Source organism: Paroedura picta, chromosome 10 (assembly GCF_049243985.1).
Source record: "Paroedura picta isolate Pp20150507F chromosome 10, Ppicta_v3.0, whole genome shotgun sequence".
Taxonomy (NCBI): Eukaryota; Metazoa; Chordata; class Lepidosauria; order Squamata; family Gekkonidae; genus Paroedura; species Paroedura picta.
The window spans coordinates 71458288-71478176 of record NC_135378.1 but is presented as its reverse complement, the minus strand read 5'-3'; the positions used below and the strand labels follow the sequence as shown (position 1 = coordinate 71478176).

Sequence of the window (19889 nt, the reverse complement as noted above, 5' to 3'; positions counted from 1 at the left end):
CAAACCACCCCGTATTGAGTCTGCCATGAAAACGCTAGAGGGCGTCACCCCAAGGGTCAGACATGACTCGGTGCTTGCACAGGGGATACCTTTACCTTTACTTTTGCCCTTGCAGCAGCCCAATGAGGTAGGAAAGGCTAACATCAAGTGGTGCAAGGATGCCTGGTGAGTTTTGTGGAAGCAGGGTGTAGATTTGAACCCTGCTCTTTCAGATCCTAGTCCGATATCTGCTGTTCTACTCTCCGATTCAAATTATACTTGTTTCCTTTGTGTTAGCTCCCAGAGTGGCTAACACCAGGTAAATCTTCCCATTGCATGGTGGTTACATGGTTTCTTCTAGTCCTCTGGCCCTTGATGGCAAAATTTGAGGTTCCAGGCACTTGTCTGTATAGGAGCTGTGCCTGCAGATGGACTCACAGGTTGATGGTAAAGATTGCAAATGCAAGGAAGTAGCCATTCTCAAACATATCCCAGACATTATGCAGCATACTATATGATGTCACATGATTTAGAATATTTTTTTTAATCTCAGTCTTTCAGAAAATAGTCCACAAGACGGTTTGTATCTACAAAAAACCAACAACATGATACATTAAAACCTATGTAACAACAAAGTAACAGCATGGAGCTACCAATGAAAAAAATCAGTAGAAGAAGAAATATCAGCTCTCTAAAAGCCCTACAGAAAAGTATGTTTAAAAAAAATGAGGTCTAAAATTCATCAATGAGAAGAATAAGTCAACTGGGAGTGAGTTCCACAGTACTGGTGCCTACTCAGAAGGGCCAGTCCATTACACTTCATGTAATAGGGAAACAAACAGGATCTTGGGAAATGATCCTATAGGAACAAGTATTCCATAAGGGTGCTGCACCAAAATGTAAAGGTAAAAGTATCCCCTGTGCAAGCACCGGGTCATATCTGACCCTTGGGGTGACACCCTCTAGTGTTTTCTTGGCAGACTCAATACAGGGTGGTTTGCCATTCCCTTTCCCAGTCATTACCATTTTACCTCCCAGCAAGCTGGGTACTCATTTTACCGACCTCAGCAGGATGGAAGGCTGAGTCAACCTTGAGCCAGCTGCTGGGATTGAACTCCCAGCTTCATGGGCAGAGCTTCAGACAGCATGTTGGCTGCTTTACCACTCTGCGTCACAAGAGGCTCTGCACCAAAATGTAGAGCTTAAGAAATCCATACCAATACCAGTTATTTAATTTGGTGTCCCTGAGTACTCGTATTAAAAAGGTAAAGATATCCCCTGTGCAAGCACCGAGTCATGTCTGACCCTCGGGGTGATGCCCTCTAGCGTTTTCACCGAAAACTCAATACGGGGTGGTTTGCCAGTGCCTTCCCCAGAGTACTCGTATTAGAGAAGGCCAAAAAGCTTGCTCTCCACTTAATTTTATACATTTCTGTCTTGCCCCCCCCCCCAGCTATCTTTTTTTTCAATTGAAAATTCCCAGATTCTCCACCCTTTCCTTATAGTAAAGGTGCTCCAAGTGCTTAATCATCTTGATTGCCCTCTTCTGTACTAGCAAATGTACAATGTATAGCATAGTTGTTCAAAAGTCCATGCCAGACTTTGAATTGGCAGTTTTATTGTCTGATTAGATACAGAATGTATTGTGCAAGTCTTGTCTTTCCCTATCAAATAGTTTCTGGGAAGAATGTTAGTTTACAATGAGGCTGAGCAGCCATCCTGCAGCACCAGCTTCTGGAATTAGTTAGCTAAGAGCAGAAGCACAGAAATGTGCTGTTCCCAACACAGCAGTCTCTCCAGAAGAATACCATGGCTGGCAGTATCAAAAGCTACAAAAAGGCACCAGAGGATCAAGAGGGACACATACCCCTTCTAGGAAAGAGAATCAGTGATAACAATTACTGATTTTTTTTAATCCAGGAAAAAGAATCTCTCTCTCTCTCTCTCTCTCTCTCTCTCTCTCTCTCTCTCTCTCTCTCTCTCTCTCTCTCTCTCTCTCTCTCTCTCTCTCTCTCTCTCTCTCTCTCTCTCTCTGGGAAGGAAGGAAGGAAGGAAGGAAGGAAGGAAGGAAGGAAGGAAGGAAGGAAGGAAGGAGGCAAGAAAAGTGTCATGTGCGACTGATGTGTTGTATTTGCAGGGGTAGCGAAACTTATTCAGTGTGACTTTCTGAGATGACAGCTGGTCACAGAGGGGAGGAACCCTAATTTCTTTCAATTTGCAGTAATTTTCTATTACTTTGAATTATTGAAGGCTGACTCCACTGAAGATAGAGACACCTAGGTGCTTGGTCTTTATAATGTAAAATTATGTGTGTGTGTGTGTGTAAGTTTTAATTTGTTAGCTGCTTTGGTGGTCCTTGTGAGGGCAAAAAGGCAGAATATACATTTTGTAAAGTAAATAAGTGGGAAATTGCCACCATGTTGAAGTAAATATAAATCATCAGAACATTTTTTGAATGACAATACTACAAAAGCAATACTTTTTGTGTATGGCATAATGATGATGTTAGTCATTCAGTCATGTCCGACTTTTAGTGATCCTATGGCTCAGCTATCTCCACGACTTTCTATCTTGCACCGTTGCTTTTAGTTGCATAACTAAATGACATGTATCTCTGACTAAACATTTAATCTGTATTGTGTGAAGACACAATTACCTAAAACAAAAGTGACTTAAAAGGCCTTTATTTTCCAGTGTTGCTACATGCAAAGCTAAGCTTCACTTGTCCATTTCCACACAGTAAATCTCTATTAAAAGGACAAGATGTTTCGTTTTTTACTCTTTCTCCAGACAGTTGGCAACTGTGTGAAAGGCAGAATAAAAATGCTTTATTGTGCTTAGTATCATTAAAGGAAGCATAATTTGTATCATTAGATGATAATATTAACAGTTTATGGCTTGGACTCTGAAAAATTATGACAGATCTTGTCCTTTAACCCCAGAACACTGGCCAGCAAGGCTTAACTGAGGTGTACAGGAAGGGCATATTTAGCTGCCCTGTTCAAATGGAAGGTAATTCTTGTCATTATTTTGTTGGACAGCAAGTTTATTCTGAAATATTGATCTATAGTTGTTCTCTGGTATGCAGTAATGTGTAATTAACATCACCTGGTAAATGACAGCTCATTATACTTGTATTAGAGCAGGGATTCCTAACTGGAGTTCTGAGGAACCCTGGGGATAAACAGGAGCTCCCCAGGGATTACATGGCTATTCATAGTTCAAATTGCCTCTGACATCACTGGAGCCGACTTCCTCTGTTGCTCCACAGGCTTGGTCTCTTTCTCCACAATGGAAAAGGTAAATGATCAATTGATTGATTGGCTGACTCCCACACCTTGCATCTTTGCCTACTTCTCTGAAGGGTTATGTTACCACTCCCGGGGTCAGTGTTTCTTCAGGCAGTTGGCAACCCTAGACCACAGTCATGGTGGAAAAAGAACTCTTTGGTCTGTTATTCCTACTTGAGTCTTTGCCCCTGTTTTTTCCTCCTTAAATCATTGGGAAGAGCATACAGATATGAGGGTTAACCTCCAGCACTGTAAAAAGGTAAAAGTATCCCCTGTGCAAGCGCCGAGTCATATCTGACCCTTGGGGTGACACCCTCTAGCGCAGTGGTCCCCAACCTTTTTATCACCGGGGACCACTCAACACCGGGGACCACTCACCGGGGACCACTCAACGCCTTTTACTGAGGCCTGGTGGGGGGGTAGTTTACTCCTCTACTCTCAACCACTGCCCTAACACTCTCTGATCGCTATGGTAATGTTTAAACATCCCTTCAAAATAAGATACAGACACTCCACAACAATGAAATGTGTTGTAAAGGGCTGGGGGGGATGAAGTAAAGGGCCGGGGGGGGGGGGGGGAAGGCATCCTTCGGGGCCCACCTCCAATTAGTCGAAGGACCACATGTGGTCCATGGCCCACAGGTTGGGGATCGCTACTCTAGCGTTTTCATGGCAGACTCAATGGTTTATGAAAGCACTAGCAGGAAAGGTGTACATATACTCTACCAGTTGTTGTTAGCTGCAAAGTCGTGTGCGACCCATCGCAACCCCATGGACAATGATCCTCCAGGCCTTCCTGTCCTCTACCATTCCCCGGAGTCCATTTAAGTTTGCATCTACCAGTAGCAACATTATAAAAACAATAAGAAAAGTAAAGAAAATGCAGTATAGTCTAATTTCTATAGGTAGTGTGTGGTTAGGAACTTGTAATTTATCCACAATTTCATGCTAAATTTAATTTACATGGACTAGTTGCATGGACTCTGGGGAATGGTAGAGGACAGGAAGGCCTGGAGGATCATTGTCCATGGGGTCGCTATGGGTTGGACACAACTTCACACCTAACAACAACAACAAGTTGCATTTGAGCCACTGGTCAGCATATACATTTTTTGTATGTAGATTATGATGGATAGTTGTGCTGGTCAGAAACAGCAGATCAAAGTTTGAGTCATAGAATCATAGAATCATAGAACCATAGAGTTGGAAGGGGTCATGCAGGCCATTTAGTCCAACCCCCCGCTCAACGCAGAATCAGCCCAAAGCATCCAAGAAAAGTGTGTATCCAACCTTTGCTTGAAGACTGCTAGTGAGGGGGAGCTCACCACCTCCTTAGGCAGCCTATTCCACTGCTGAACTACTCTGACTGGGAAAATGCTTTAGTCCAGTGGCACCTTTAAGACCAGCAAAGTTTTATTCAAGGTATAAGCTTTTGTGTGCATGCCAAAGGTGCTACAGTCAAACTTTATTTTTTAGTGAAAACTAAGGAGAACAATGAAATCTTTCTGTGTTAGTGAAAACTAAGGAGAACAATGATACCTTCAAATGTCCCAGATTACCTCTGTTCTTAATAATTAACTGAAGGGAGCTGTAATGAACTTAGTACCTAAGTGCAGAGTTTGGAATCTGACCCTTAACTACATCTAGATAAACTTTATTGTAACAGATTCTGAAGCCCTCTTTGCAAGCTTCACTCTGAGCAGTTCACTTCTCAATAGCGATACAGTATTTCTTAGTATTATAGTGAATAGCTTAAAAGAAGAAGGCATGATTCTTCTTACTGTGCTCTTCCCCTGCATCATTTCCACATACTCAGCATCTGTGAAAGGTACGTTACTTCTTTGATTAATTATTTGTCACTGACTTTAGAAAAAGTGTAATGATTCCTTTAAGAAAGGATTCGTGTGAGTAGTTTCATGCCTTAGATCATAAATATCTTCCCAATTACTTCCAATCACCTTGACAAAATCAGTGTAAGGCAACAAAAGTCTACTTTTTGCAAAGACTGTGGTTTGAGTGGAAATATACTTAGCTCATTTTCTTTGACATTACAGAGATTATTCCTTTACTAAGGAATTAATTTTAATTTCTTTTTGGATCAATGTCAGTTTGAATCATCAGGCTGTGATTGAGATAAACAGAAGAGATACTAGTTAGTTTGCAGTTTGAATTAGGAGAGGTTTTACAAAGGGCTAAAAATGTACTTCCAAAAGAACATAGCAGAGTTCACCTTCTGTTTTCCCATGTTGTGGAATTCCCTGAAAAATCCTTCCATAACCATGCAGTCTTTAAAGAAGAGTTAAAGTTGCCTTGACCGGGATGGTCCAGGCCAGCATTTGCTGGCAGGGGCTCATGGGAACTGTAGGTTGACTACCCCTGGTCCAGGCTAACCCAGTCTTCATGAGAGACCTCAGTATTAACTGTTTTGCCCAGTTAATACTTGGATGAGAGATGATTAAGGTAATCATCTCTACAAAGAGGCAGGCAATAGCAAACCACCTCTGTTTGTCTCTTGCCTTGAAAACCCTGTGAGGTCATCCTTAGTCGGCTGGGATTTGATGGCATTTTCCACCAACATTAATGGAGGTTGCACAGGATGACAACCATGTGATGAGAGAGCTTCCTGGAATGCTAAAGAAGGATTGACTTCAGTTTTTCGCCAGCTTGGTAGATGCTGGGCCTATAAATGAGATGTAATGGTGGCTGCTTAACTTCCTGTGCATGAGGTAAATCAGACTGTTCAATTACTGGCAAGATTATGTGACTAGCCACATGACACAAGCAACTAAAATAGGAATTCCTTGGACTAGAAGTGTGAGTCTTGATAGCTAATCCTTTTAGTCAAAACTTTTAGGATGCTATAAGGAATAGGATGTACCACCAGTCTTCAGGCACGGTTAGGAAGATATATTGGACTGGTTCATAGGACTATCATTCTTCCATGTGGGACTATTTAAGGAACTGCTGTCTGCTTCCTTGGAACTTGAATCTTTGCACTTAGTTCCACCAGGCACTGATGACTTATTTTAAGGAGAGAAGTTTTGCTCCATGACCTGTTCGGCGGCGGGAGGGGGGGACGGACGGACGGGGGACCCTCACTGGTAAGTTATTTGTGGTAACAGACCACATCCCAGATAAATTGTCCTAGTGTGCTCCCCAAGTCCACCAGAATGACTTCTCATCATATGTGCCTTGCGTGGTAAATGCTTGAATTTCAGTTCCAAAGCATATGGTGGACTGACCCAGATCAGGACCATGATGTGTAAGGAGATGAGGTTTCAGTAGGGTTGCCAACTGGATAAAAATAATTCTTTCACCGAGGCTTCTTAGTCTGTTATTTACCGGGTGATATTCACTTACATGCCATGAAAGGTATCAATGGTCCATTTCCATACATTGTGTGTGTAAAGTGCCATCACGTTGCTTCCAACTTATGGGGCCCTATAAATTAATGTTCTACAAAATACCCTGCCATTAAAAGTTGTTCTCAGATCTTACAAACTGCAGGCCATGGCTTCTTTGATTGAGTCAATCCATCACATGTTGGGTCTTCTTCTTTTCCTGCTGCCTTCAGCTTCTCCTGGCATTATTGTTTTTTTCTAGGGAGCCTTTCTAGCACATTAAACCTTTATTAAAGGAACAGGACATTTTTCCAGGCCTTTTGGCATCCTCATCTTCAGCCTTCTCTCTGTCTTGAAACAGCTCTGGGAATTCATAGTTTGACCTGTTGAGGAAATGGACAGATACATAGCTACATGTAGGTGTCTGCAGGAGGGTGCATAGCAGCTTCCCAGGGCCTTTGCAAGTGAGGGAAATGACACAGGGTAGAAAGGCTTGAAGCCTTGTGCTCTTCACGGTCCCAATCTGCAATGGGACATTTTGTCTCTGGCAGTTGAGTTCTGAGCATGGAATTCACAAGGTATCTCTGACTGAAAGACCTTATGGTGATTCCAGGGATAATGTGAGACATCATCAGGCGCAATTAATGGACCACTACAAATGCTTTAAATGCTCCTCATGAGACCAGATGACTTTGGACACAGTATACTCAGCTAACTGCTAATTCACAATGGGAAAAAGCATAGTGAATGCATTTTTATAATGAACTTATTTCAAAACTGAATGACACATTAACAATTCTTATTTTCTTTCTTCAAGAACTTTATATTGCGATGCTCTTGTGTAGCAGCGTTCTTTTGTTTGAAAACTTACATATTTTGAATCGTGGTTAGTATATATAGGAAAAGCAGAAATGGCAGCTACAGATGGAACAGATTTTTAGTGAAGTCAAATATACTTTGAAAAATGGCCGTTTTTATTGAGGAAGCAAATTAGTTTAATACGCTGGATCATGGAGAAAGCTAGGGAGTACCAGAAGAACGTCTACTTCTGCTTCATTGACTATGCTAAAGCCTTTGATTGTGTGGAGCACAACAAATTGTGGCAAGTTCTTAAAGAGATGGGAATACCAGAGCATCTTATTTGTCTCTTGAGAAATTTATATGCAGGTCAAGAAGCAACAGTGAGAACTGAACATGGAATCACTGACTGGTTCAAAATTGAGAAAGGAGTTCGGCAAGGCTGTATACTGTCGCCTTGCCTATTTAACTTGTATGCAGAGCACATCATGAGAAATGCAGGATTAGAGGAGTCACAAATTGGGATCAAGATTGCAGGGAGAAATATCAACAACCTCAGATATGCAGATGATACCACTCTAATGGCAGAAAGTGAAGAGGAACTAAAGAGCCTGTTGATGCGGGTGAAGGAGGAGAGTGCAAAAGTTGGCTTGAAACTCAACATCAAGAAAACAAAGATCATGGCATCCGGCCCTCTCAATTCCTGGCAAATAGATGGGGAAGAAATGGAGATAGTGACAGATTTTATTTTCCTGGGCTCCAAGATCACTGCAGATGGGGACTGCAGCAAAGAAATTAAAAGACGCTTGCTCCTGGGGAGGAAAGCTATGGCAAATCTAGACAGCATCCTAAAAAGCAGAGACATCACCCTGCCAACAAAAGTGCGTTTAGTCAAGGCTATGGTCTTCCCAGTTGCAATGTATGGATGCGAAAGTTGGACCATAAGGAAGGCCGAGCGTCAAAGAATTGAGGCTTTTGAACTCTGGTGCTGGAGAAGACTCTTGCGAGTCCCTTGGACTGCAAGGCGAACAAACCGGTCAGTCCTAGAGGAGATCAACCCTGACTGCTCTTTAGAAGGCCAGATCCTGAAGATGAAACTCAAATACTTTGGCCACCTCATGAGAAGGAAGGACTCCCTGGAGAAGAGCCTAATGCTGGGAGCGATCGAGGGCAAAAGAAGAAGGGGACGACAGAGAATGAGGTGGCTGGATGGAGTCACTGAAGCAGTAGGTGCAAACTTAAATGGACTCCGGGGAATGGTAGAGGACAGGAAGGCCTGGAGGATCATTGTCCATGGGGTCGCGATGGGTCGGACACGACTTCGCACATAACAACAACAACAAAATTAGTTTAAAATCCTGTGTTACTCAAATCTGTGAAAGCACTCTAAATTAACTACAAATAATCTGAGAAGTATAGGAACTGTGGGGCAGGCTCTATTTGCCATTGTGATTCAGGCAGGCCTTGACAAATGATGTTTGGTTTTATGAACACGTCCAAAAATGTAGGAGCTAGACTCATTTTTAGGTTTAAGGTCTTCATATTTTATGACTATGTTTTCTATTTACTGTTAGTGCAAGACCTAATCCTGGTGCCTTCACAGTTACTATCAACTGTTGTCATGACAACAAAAACCTAACTTTTAACCCTAGCCTGTTTTCTTATAGTTTCCCTTATAATCCTATGATTGTTTTGAAAAGCTCCATTTAATTGAATAAAAAATAAAAAAGCATCTGCTTAAGAAATGAGTTTATTACCACTGAGTGTTGACATTGAAATTTATATATAAACAAGCAACAATAATAACTGTATGCACATTTATTTTTATGCTATACAACAAAACATTCTGATGTGAAACAGTAAACTTTATGTTGGTTTGAACTAGTATTTTTTGTACAGTCGCAACTGATTACTCTCTTCTTACTGCTCATGTTCCTCATGGCTTTTGTCCATTCAGGTCTCATGAGTCCAAACATAGCCTTTTGAAAGGGCAAAAATCCCTTTAATTCCCTTTTCATCACTGGAAAAACTGTTTGGTTCCAACTGTTCCTACTTCCACTGACAATTGCTAAGAAAATAATTGCTGAAAATTACTAGGGGGCTTTTTGCACGGCTTCAAAATCGCACAATGGTTGCCAATTGGAAACGCTATTGATTTGCCATAACGCACGACGTCGTAGACAATCTGCAACACTCCTGAAACCGATCAGCAAAAAGCGCTTCGTTGTAGCGCTTTCAGGGGAATCCCAAAAAGTGGATTCACCCTCCGGAAAGCGCTACACTCTTGCAAACAATCTGCAACACTAGCGATAAAGACCTGTGCGTTAACATTGTTGCGGTTTCTTCAAAGTCCCTCCTCCTGAGCCTGTCCTCCAAACTTCCGGCGAAGCGATCGCCATTTTTTTTTCTCCGAGCGAGCGGGGATAAACGCACCAGCGAGCCTCTTTCTGTTTAGAGGCTTCCCTGGCTTCAGTCCTTCACCTTTAGTCACTAAGCACAAACCACATAAAAGCCCGTTTGCTGAAATAAAGTCCCTTTATTTTTTACACATTAATTCAGCCGAAAATCGGGCCCGTGAGAGGGGGGGGGGATTTTTTTTTAATCACTCGAGGCAGCGTGGCAACGATCATACGATCAAACGACAGCTCACATTAGGCAGCTGGATGGGTCTCTCCGTTGCAACGAATCTACCCAGATTCGTTGCTATGGGTCTGTTTTTTTTTTTTTTTAAACCTTTCTTAAAGGGAAAGGGGCTGTTTGGGAGCATGCTAACGGCTGCCCATTGGCTGCTTGACGGCCAGGGGCGGGACGAGCTTGGCAATAGCGCTTCCTTTTCTGCCGAGACCGGAAGCTGTGGGAAACGCTACAAAACGCAACTGGATTCCACTACAAAGGCAGGTATGCATAACGACGAATTCCACTATTTTAAATGGCGATTTTTCATTCAGTGACCAATTTGCAACAAAGATCCCGGTGCGTAAAGCCCCTAGATGTCTCTGGAATTCCTAGATGCCATGGCAACCTGGCATCTGGGATTTATCAAGATTTGGATTAAATGGTAACGTAACAGATCCCATATACACATTCATTCAATATTTCTAGATTAATTTTCTGAAAAGATGTGCTATCTGGTGCCATTGAACTCATTTGAAATGTTTTTAAATTAAATATTATCTGAGATATGTAGTTTCTAGCTCTGGCAGGGGCTCATGGGAATTGTAGTCCATGGACATCTGGAGGACCACAGGTTGACTACCCCTTTAATCTGTTAGCCTCAGATCTCCAGGGTTTCTTGCTGTCTTTATGGGATGAACGCACAAATATGAACATACTTATATTGAATTATAGTGATTGAGTTACATTCCCTCTGCAACTATAAAGACATGTAAAATGGATGTCTGACTGAGGGAAAAAATGTAAAGCACCTCTAAATGAAACTGGAAGATCCACCTGAACGAGGATTGAGTGTGTCAAACGGAGAGCATTGTACAATGAATAAATTAAAAAGCAGGCTCATCCTCACCCAGTTTGTATGAAACAGAGCCCCACTGATGTGATGGGACTTACTTCCCAATAAGTATACTTAGGAACAACCCATAACTAACCAACCATGTGAAAGATACCATGGCTCTAACTGATTTGAAGACAAAGTTGTATTTTACATACATTTTGGAACCTACATAACATTCCAAGTTAGCAATATTAGCTGTGCAGACAAAATCAGCCATGTATATTTTCTGCATTTGAAAATTCTTAAAATAGGATAAGTGGGTGCATTTCTAAAAGAGACCTAGTCAAACTTGTTTTCTTTAGTGCAGATTTTGTTTGAACTAGTGAATATGGCCAACATGGAATGTGAGATACGGGCTGCTTGCATTCACCTCATCTTCACTAACCTTAGACAGAGGAAATCACAGAGGCTCAGAACTAGTGTGCTTTGGAAAGGGTACATGGGTGGGATGGGGCTACATACTGCTGGTCCACACACACTATAGCATGTTTAAGAAGCTGTGGCTGATTCCCAAATAGCACATGGGGCTGAGGTTGCTATTATGTATATACTAGGGGCCAAGCCCTTTGCATTCAGGAATACAATGGGTGCTAGATTGGGGGGGAGGGGTGGAAGAACTCTGTAGACAGCCTCCCCTTCCCCGCTAAATCTGGAAAGGCTGCAGGCAGCTGTTAGGGAACTCATCGGCAAGGACAGCTCTCGTGTAGCAGGTATCTGCAGCCTCCAAGCCTCAGAGGGAAGTGGAAGGAGGAGGGGATGGTCAGGTGGGGGACAGAAGGCGATTGGCTGGATGCTGGACAGACAAGCAAGGTGGTTGGAGGAGGAGGCACTCAGGGGCAGGACAGCCACCCTGAGTGGGCGTTAAGTGCAGCCATGAAACACGCTCCTCCTCCAAGGCCTTACCAGAAATATTAAGAGGAACAGATGATACAACAAAGTAATTATTAATCTGAGTGACTAAGTATTTGGTTGCAGAATGGGTAAAATTCATCTTACTTCAAGATACCTTGTGTTGATTGTTTTTAAACATTTTGTGTTGTTTTAACCAGATTATTGCAAACTGTATTTTTATTGAAAGATATTGTTGCAGTTACGAAAGATATTGTTACGAAGCCTCTTGTGGCGCAGAGTGGTAAGGCAGCTGTCTGAAAGCTTTGCCCATGAGGCTGTGAGTTCAATCCCAGCAGCCGGCTCAAGGTTGACTCAGCCTTCCATCCTTCCGAGGTCGGTAAAATGAGTACCCAGCTTGCTGGGGGGTAAACGGTAATGACTGGGGGAGGCACTGGCAAACCACCCCGTATTGAGTCTGCCATGAAAACGCTAGAGGGCGTCACCCCAAGGGTCAGACATGACTCGGTGCTTGCACAGGGGATACCTTTACCTTTATTGTTGCAGTATTTTCTAATATTCACCGTGCTTCTAGAGCTATTTTTCCTTTTAAAAGTTATACAAAGCCATAAAATGTAACCTATAGTTTTAAAGTTAGCTAGTGGTTAGAGCTGCACATGCTGTGCATGCCAAGTACACTAATAAAAGGTACAGGCCCTGACAGCTGTCTCAGCTCAAGAGCATAGCTTTCTGTATTATATGGTATCATGATTTAATTATAGACAGTCTTAATGACAGACACCAGCACTGTAAGCGGCAAGTCAAGCTGGGTCCACCACTCCTCCCTGAGAGATACGCTTACCGCAGAAGCTCCCTTGACCCTAAATCAATATATAAAAATACTGTATTAAATCCTTGCCTAGCCCTATTTAAGGAAATGGAAGACCTAATGGTGTACGGTTGCACTGTGTATAGTATATCAAAAGGGAATAATATTCTCAACAATTTATGGTAGTGAAGCTGTTGTGGATCAAGCTCCACTGAAAAATCAGTGTGGCTTCTGTAAAGGGGAGGTGCTGTTTAGAGTTTTTGTTTTGAAGGTTCCAAGTTCAATTCCTGGCATCTCCAGTTTAAAAAAAATCAGGTCGTTGGTGATGTGAAAGACCTTTGCCTGATACGAAGAAGGTCTTTGCAGTAAGCAAGGACAGGGCTGTGGTTCAATGACAGAGCATCTGCTTCATTGGCAGAACATCCTAGTTCAGCCCTCAGTGTCTCCAGTTTAGGGATAGTAAGGGATGTGAAGCACTACTGCCTGAGACCCTGGAGTAGCCAACTGCTGGTATGAGTAGCCAACAGTTAGTGTTAGGCTGTCAGTTTTATGCATTCAAAAGCAAGTTTCTTACCACCTTTTTGAGTTCTTTGAGGGTATTAACAAGCATATGAATGAAGGTATCTCATATATATTAAGCCTTCTGAAAAGTTTTTGACAAAGTCCTGCACCAAATGTTTAAAATTAAATTTAGCAGTCATGTGTTAATGGGTCCTTATTGTGGATTACGGGGACGGGTATTGGAGTGGTGCTACTTAATTCATTCATTAATGATCTGGAACTGGAAGTGAGAACCAAGTTTACAAATAATACCAAATTATTCAGGATGGTGAGAGACAAAGTAGCTAGTGAAGAGTTAAAAAATTAAAACACGAGAGTTAAAACTGATTCTCCGCATTGCTTGTTTAGTAACCCTAAGTACTTATAAATAAGGGAATGTCAGTGAAAGTGTGCAAAATACTAAGCCAACTCACCTATCACTCTTGCTGATGTTCAGGTTGGAAGCTATAAGTCTCGGGCACTGAGAGGAGGAGAATATAGCGTAAGGTGACCAGATTTCGGAGGGACATTTGGGGGTACCTGGCAAATTGTACTTATGTTGAAATTAAAAAATATATATTACAATACTATTTTTGCATTCTATGAAACTTTTTATTGCTCCATATAGACCAAACTTTTAATCAAGAACCCCCCCCTCCCCCCAGTCAATGGTGTCCCACTTTACCAATGTTAAAATCTGGTAACCTTAATATAGCAGGTTCTTTGGATTTATGATAATCACCAAAAGATTTGTTTTCTACACAGGTCACAATACTGGTCCAAGAATTAACAATGACAAGCTATATAAATTTGCCTACTCCACTGAAGTGCTCATTGACAGGGTTAAAGGGACACCCCAGGAGAGTGCAGGCTTCCGAATTTCATCTGGAGTGGACGTCAACTTAGTATGGAGAAATCCCAATAATGATGATGATCAGTTGATCAACATTGCGGTAGGCAGCTTACATGAAATTGTGCATTATTCCTGCTAAGATGAACATTAAAAGGGCCTGAAGTGGGACACTGAGTTAAATGACTACAACTTTTTTGATAAGCAACAAAACAGGAAAGTTATATGTTGTAAATGTTAACACATTTGATTGTCAAAACTTCTTCACAAAGCATCCTTGGAATTTAAACTTGGTAATAACTAGGAGAACTTAAAAAGAGAATTTCAGTTCTCCAGTTTCCTACTGATTTTAAGCCACTTCAGGCTTATCAGGTGTATGTTGATGGAGCAGCCATATGTCAGTGGGAGAGCACATTTTTATAAGAACCAGGTTCTATCAATAGAATCTTCATTTAAAAACGCAGATAAATTGGGCTAAATCTATGAAACATTTTGGATTGGAGGAGTGCCTCCACAGAGCCAGGAGAGACCAGTGCAAAGAAGCTTGTAATGAATGTAGTGGCAGTTCCATATAATAATCCAAAACACCATATAGTGGATCAGCTGATTCATACAGAAAGCAGGAACAGAAAAGTGAAAGCTCTTCCTGCCAAGGTGGATATGTGTCTATGTTCCATTTCTCCCTTCCAGGTAACAGACGTAACAGTTGAACATGTCAATGAGCGTCCTGCAGACAAAAACATTTTTAAAGGAACAAGCACAGATAAAATAATTGAGAAAGAACATCTGGCAGCTTTAAAAAGACCTGTAGTTCTCCACTGGACCCGTGGAAAGGTAACAACCAAATCTTTGTTTTGAAATGTTTATTCATCCTTTGGGAAAATCTACAGGTCACCTCTTGTGGGTGTGTCTTCAGGCTTGTCTTGTCACTGAGCTAAATATAGCTGATTGACCATATAATGTGACGGGGGCTGCGAGGGGGCCTGCGTCTGGCAACCCTATAAAGGACTGGAAAGGGATGATCAAGGATAGAAAAGGGAAAGCAAAAGTATAATCATCATCATCAAGTGAAACTACGTGAAATACTAGGAGTTTCTGATAATACCTCTTGTGCAGTTCTGTACCACTGGGGTGTTCAAATGAGGTAACATATCTGAATATATAAATAAAAGGGGAAGGGGGTAGTTGTCAGGAGTTGGCACTCATCACCTAACTGCCAGTCAGGTAGGCTATCCCATCCCTGATTGACTAGCTGGCCAACAAATAGTCAGGTGGGATGTCCTGCGCCTAGCTGCATCCCCCTCCAACTCCCATGTGGAAGAAGTCTCAGCCCGCAGTAAGATACCCTTGGTGGGGCTGCTGATTGGGAGGGAGGAAGCGAGCCAGTCCCTTCCAGCACTCCCGCTTCCCCAAGCAGCCCCAGCTGTGACCTTTCTCTCCCCCTACCCTGGGAAGGCTTGCCGAGGCCTGGAGAGGCCTTGGCGGGCCTTCTCGGTGCGGGGAGGAGTACTGGCAGGGACTCCCTCCCCCCCCCACCTCAAGCAGGCAGTCCCCGCAAGTGTTCCCCCCACCCCAAAAAGTCCCACTGTGGCATCTCCAAGCCTCAGCGGACCTGCTGAGGGTGGTGGGGGGAGGAAAGGCTAGTGCCATTGTAGTTTTAAGTACAACAGGCTTTTTTGCTCGTTTATTACAATCCTGGTTTATAGTTGGGAGGGACATGGCAAAGCCCAGCAGGTTGCAAGTCCTTAAGTGATTGTTGAAGGTACAAAGTCTCAGGTCAAGCTCATATGCAGCTCAGTCTTGCCTGGAGGTTCAAAGTTCATTGTACGGTTGACACGTTTCTAAGTCATCAATGGGGTTACTATTAATTTTTGCCTGGTTATAGACTAGGTTAAAGTGCACAATATATGTTATCTGAGGTATTACTGGGAAGTGTACGTTAGGTGCACACTGTATCATGTTCTCAAGATGAATATATTCTCCCCCTCCCCCCCCCCCCCAATGATCTTCCTTCAAACTGGCATCTCTTTCCGGATTATGCCATGGATTTTTTGTGAGCTTGCCACAGAATTCCTGCACATTGCAAAGACTATTTGGGCATGTTCTACAATACACAGACGGTTTGCGTAGCCATTAGCCCATAGGTTCTATTGGTACTTATTTTGCTCCTCGTGAACAGAGACTCTTCTGGAACACTTACTGTCTTGTAGCTATGTGTTTCATTAAAGGATCAATAATGGTAGGCAAACAGGCTGGGGGGGGGGTGGTCTGCCCTTTTGGATCTTTTGTTTGATAATCCCTAATAAGTTCCCAAGAAAACCGCTGAACCAAAAGGCTATAGGTGTCAAAGTGAAGGGTATGCTAAGCCATTCAGCTCCCAGTAATTTTATATGAGTTTGTCTTTCCCTCTGTCAGCTGCCACTACTGCATTTATCTAATTGTTGTAAGCTGTGTCAATGCATTCTAAGAGCAGAGAGGTGAGATACCAATGAACTAAATAAACATTTGGCCATTTTGTAGTAATTGTAGTTAGCGCCCTAACTGTTTAGTTTTTCATAATGTTTATAGAAAGATAGAATCATTCAGTTGGAGTTCACTTTTGCCACTCTAGCACAATAAGCCACCCTTATGCGACAAATCTGGTACTGATGCCTGTGAAGCTAGTATTTGAAAAACTCAACAAAATACCCTCAAAATTATTGCTTTTGGTTGCTTCTTTTCACTGCTGAATTGTTTTTATAGGAAGATTTCTCCCTAACATTCATTACTGCATCTTGTTTTAGTCATTTGGATGACACTTTTCCCGGACAAAGGTCACCTTTCTTATCCCGTTTACTCCCACAGATATGCTGTGAAGTCATTATTGTCCCAGTTTGTGAGACTGGGAAGAGAGAAAGAGATAAAATTATTTACCTAAGGTGAATCCATGGCCAAAATTGGGCTTATTTTGACCAGGTTTTTGTTTAAGGTCAAACTTTACACATTGTTCTTGGTTTTAAAACTGTCTACCTATTCCCCATTTTCAAATTGCCTTTCATTTTCAGCTCTATGGAAAACCTTTGAGACCTGATGACAGTAAAATAATATAGAATCGTAGAGTTGGAAGGGGCCATACAGGCCATCTAGTCCAACCCCCTGCTCAACGCAGGATCAGCCCAAAGCAACCTAAAATATCCAATTATATCATTTCCTCCTTGTCAGTTTGCCACTAGAATTTTACAACAGATATTATTATCGTACCTGGAAGATCTTCTGAATGATCATATGGTCTAATCAGGCTTGAAATTTGGAAAGTGATTTCTACCCTTTTATATATTGTTTTTCACTCAACCAGGTTACAAACTTCTACTCTTATGCAAATGAACCTGCTGTTGTTCAGAATCTCAAGAAAGGTCTGGCAAGCTTGTTTCAGATACAGATGAATTCTGGAGTTGTCAGTGAGGTATTGTACTTTTGCTATATAAGCAAAGCAATCTGGGCTTACTCCTAGGCAGTTGTTTTTAGGCCACACAGTGCAATACTAAGTAGACTTTAAGTCCCGTGAAATCAGTGAATTTAAAAAGATATAAGTCTCCATAGAATTTCACTGTTTGTGTGTGATTGATATATTGCATGCTGTGGGCTGTGATACTATTGTGGTCATACACATCAGAATATATTTAATGTAGAGAAAATTAATTACAATTAAACAATAAATATGTTACTAAAATATTTATATCTGTATTACACACAGGAATTGCTGTGTAATGATATATTCAACAAACATTCATATCCCACATTTTCACTGTGTGTGTGTGTGCTTGTATAACTTTATCTTTAAAAGCATTCCCTCGTTCTAAAAGAAAATCTTTCTTAGAAGGTTTTCTAAGTGCTCCACAAAATTGCCAAATTTCCATTGGAAAAGGGAAAAAGGGTGGAAAACCCAAGGATTATATTTTCTGAATGTTGACACTTTGCCTCCGCATCTATACCATTTTTTTTTCACATTTTATTTTTAACAGACATAGAAAATGGGAGAGGAGGGAATGGGAGTGCAACAGGTACAATGATATAGTGGTAGGGCTGTGAACTTGAAGAGACTATGTTTCCTCTTTTGTGAACTGCAAATTGAAAGTAGCATTCTTTTCCAATGGAGGAGAAATTGCATAACTTCACAGTTCTTATATCTTATGTATGTTACTCACAGCAGCAGTTAGTTTTGTAAAATCAATCCTAGGAACTAAATTTGGGAGGTTAGATTTAAGGTAAAACATGGCAGGAGAAAACTGATCTATGTGGTAAAAAATTAAATATTCAAGGTGTGTCTGAAAAAGCTGACGATGACGGTGGAGAAAATTTGGCTTCTTGGGACAGCTTTTTCCAGTGCTTTTTGTTGCAATACTGATGGCTTTGACTTAGGAACTTTTTACCCTCCTTTCTGTAGACAGACATCTCGGGAAGATGCAATGTTACTTACCAGGCTCGAGAAAATCACATCACTAAAATTAAAGCTCTCAACACGTGCAAACAGGAACAGGCAGGCTTTACGAGCCACAGACAGGTACAGTCTGGTTAACTCCTTTCATGCAGTGCAAATGCAGACACAAGAAACATTAATATTGTCCTGGATTGAGGTAGTCATACGTTCTGTTATCTTCCTTAATATTATTAATTGTTCTCAGATCTTTGTCTTCATTTAATTGGATGACTCAAAGGTATAAGATTCTGGAAGAGGGTGAAAATTCATTTTATTCACTGTCTCAACATCTGTCGTAACTTTATAAATGTCTGTTATTCCTTCTGTTAGGGCAGTTCCACAATTTTGATGACAAATGTCTTTAGTATTTGTGCACTAGTGTTATAATAGAATTACCACAGCAAAACACTTGTATGTACATACATCCTGTCTATTACATACATTTGTAGATCCTGACCAATAACCAATCCTGTCATTTATCTAATAGCAATGTGTGGCCCACATCTGCGGACACCATCTGTGGACCTCTCACGCTAGCAGAAAAATCTAAAATCTTTAAAAAAAATAACCCGGGAGGTTAATTTCCTCCAAAGTAAAAGTAAAAAAATGCACTCACCTCCAGCATGTTTGTAGTCCCTGGAGCCATGGCAGGCTTGATGAGATCAAATGCTCTGAATAGACAATTCTAATTTCCCCTCCTGAATTACAGGACTTAAATCCCATACTAGATTAATTTTTGTTACCTGTTTTGAACACTTACTGGTCAAACATTTGTATAAAATTATTTTTCAGTTTTTCGAAATCAGCAAAAAATCGACTTCTGCTGCCATTTACGTGCTGGAAGACACTTTTTTGAAAATTGTGCGGGCAGAGGAAAATCATGTTTTGAAGATTAATGTTCTGCAACAAACTAATGCAAAAATAATTTCAAAGTAAGATGGCTTATTTGATTATTTTGTCAAAATTATTAGTGGCCAATCATTAGTGATGCTTTTACTGCTAACCAGATATCCATTGCTGACCTCCCCAGTGCTATACTTCAAATGAAACATAGCAAGAATTTGAACACCATTTAGTATTAATTAAAAATTAGCCAAGATAATCATGTCATCCTGCTATTTGATCTATCTTCTTCTGCATTAGTCCTTGTCTAATGTTAGCAGTTAAATATGAGAGTGATTCAGAGGCTGCAGATTAATTGGATTTGTTTTAATTTGTTAAGATACTTGTTATATTGGAACTATAATGAATACATAATTTCTTACATATGCAATGGTATTTATATAGAATATATGCAGTCTACAGGTGCTAATCTGTTAAAGATACCTTAGAACAGGGGTAGTCAAACTGCGGCCCTCCAGATGTCCATGAACTACAATTCCCAAACGCTGGCAGGGCATCGTGGGAATTGTAGTCCATAGACATCTGGAGGGCCACAGTTTGACTACCCCCGCCTTAGAACATGCA

General features: G+C 41.4%; 1 protein-coding gene across 1 annotated transcript in view; it reads left to right on the top strand.

Annotated features, from left to right (window-relative positions):
* The first annotated feature begins 4881 nt into the window (after positions 1-4881).
* MTTP (microsomal triglyceride transfer protein) overlaps positions 4882-19889 on the top strand; it is a 41016-nt gene continuing 26008 nt past the window's right edge. The window contains exons 1-6 of the mRNA XM_077300788.1: positions 4882-5097; positions 13882-14069; positions 14657-14800; positions 17301-17408; positions 18390-18506; positions 19215-19354. Of these exons, the coding sequence (XP_077156903.1) occupies positions 5037-5097; positions 13882-14069; positions 14657-14800; positions 17301-17408; positions 18390-18506; positions 19215-19354 (758 nt within the window). The 5' untranslated portion in view covers positions 4882-5036. The remainder of the gene's footprint in view (positions 5098-13881; positions 14070-14656; positions 14801-17300; positions 17409-18389; positions 18507-19214; positions 19355-19889) is intronic.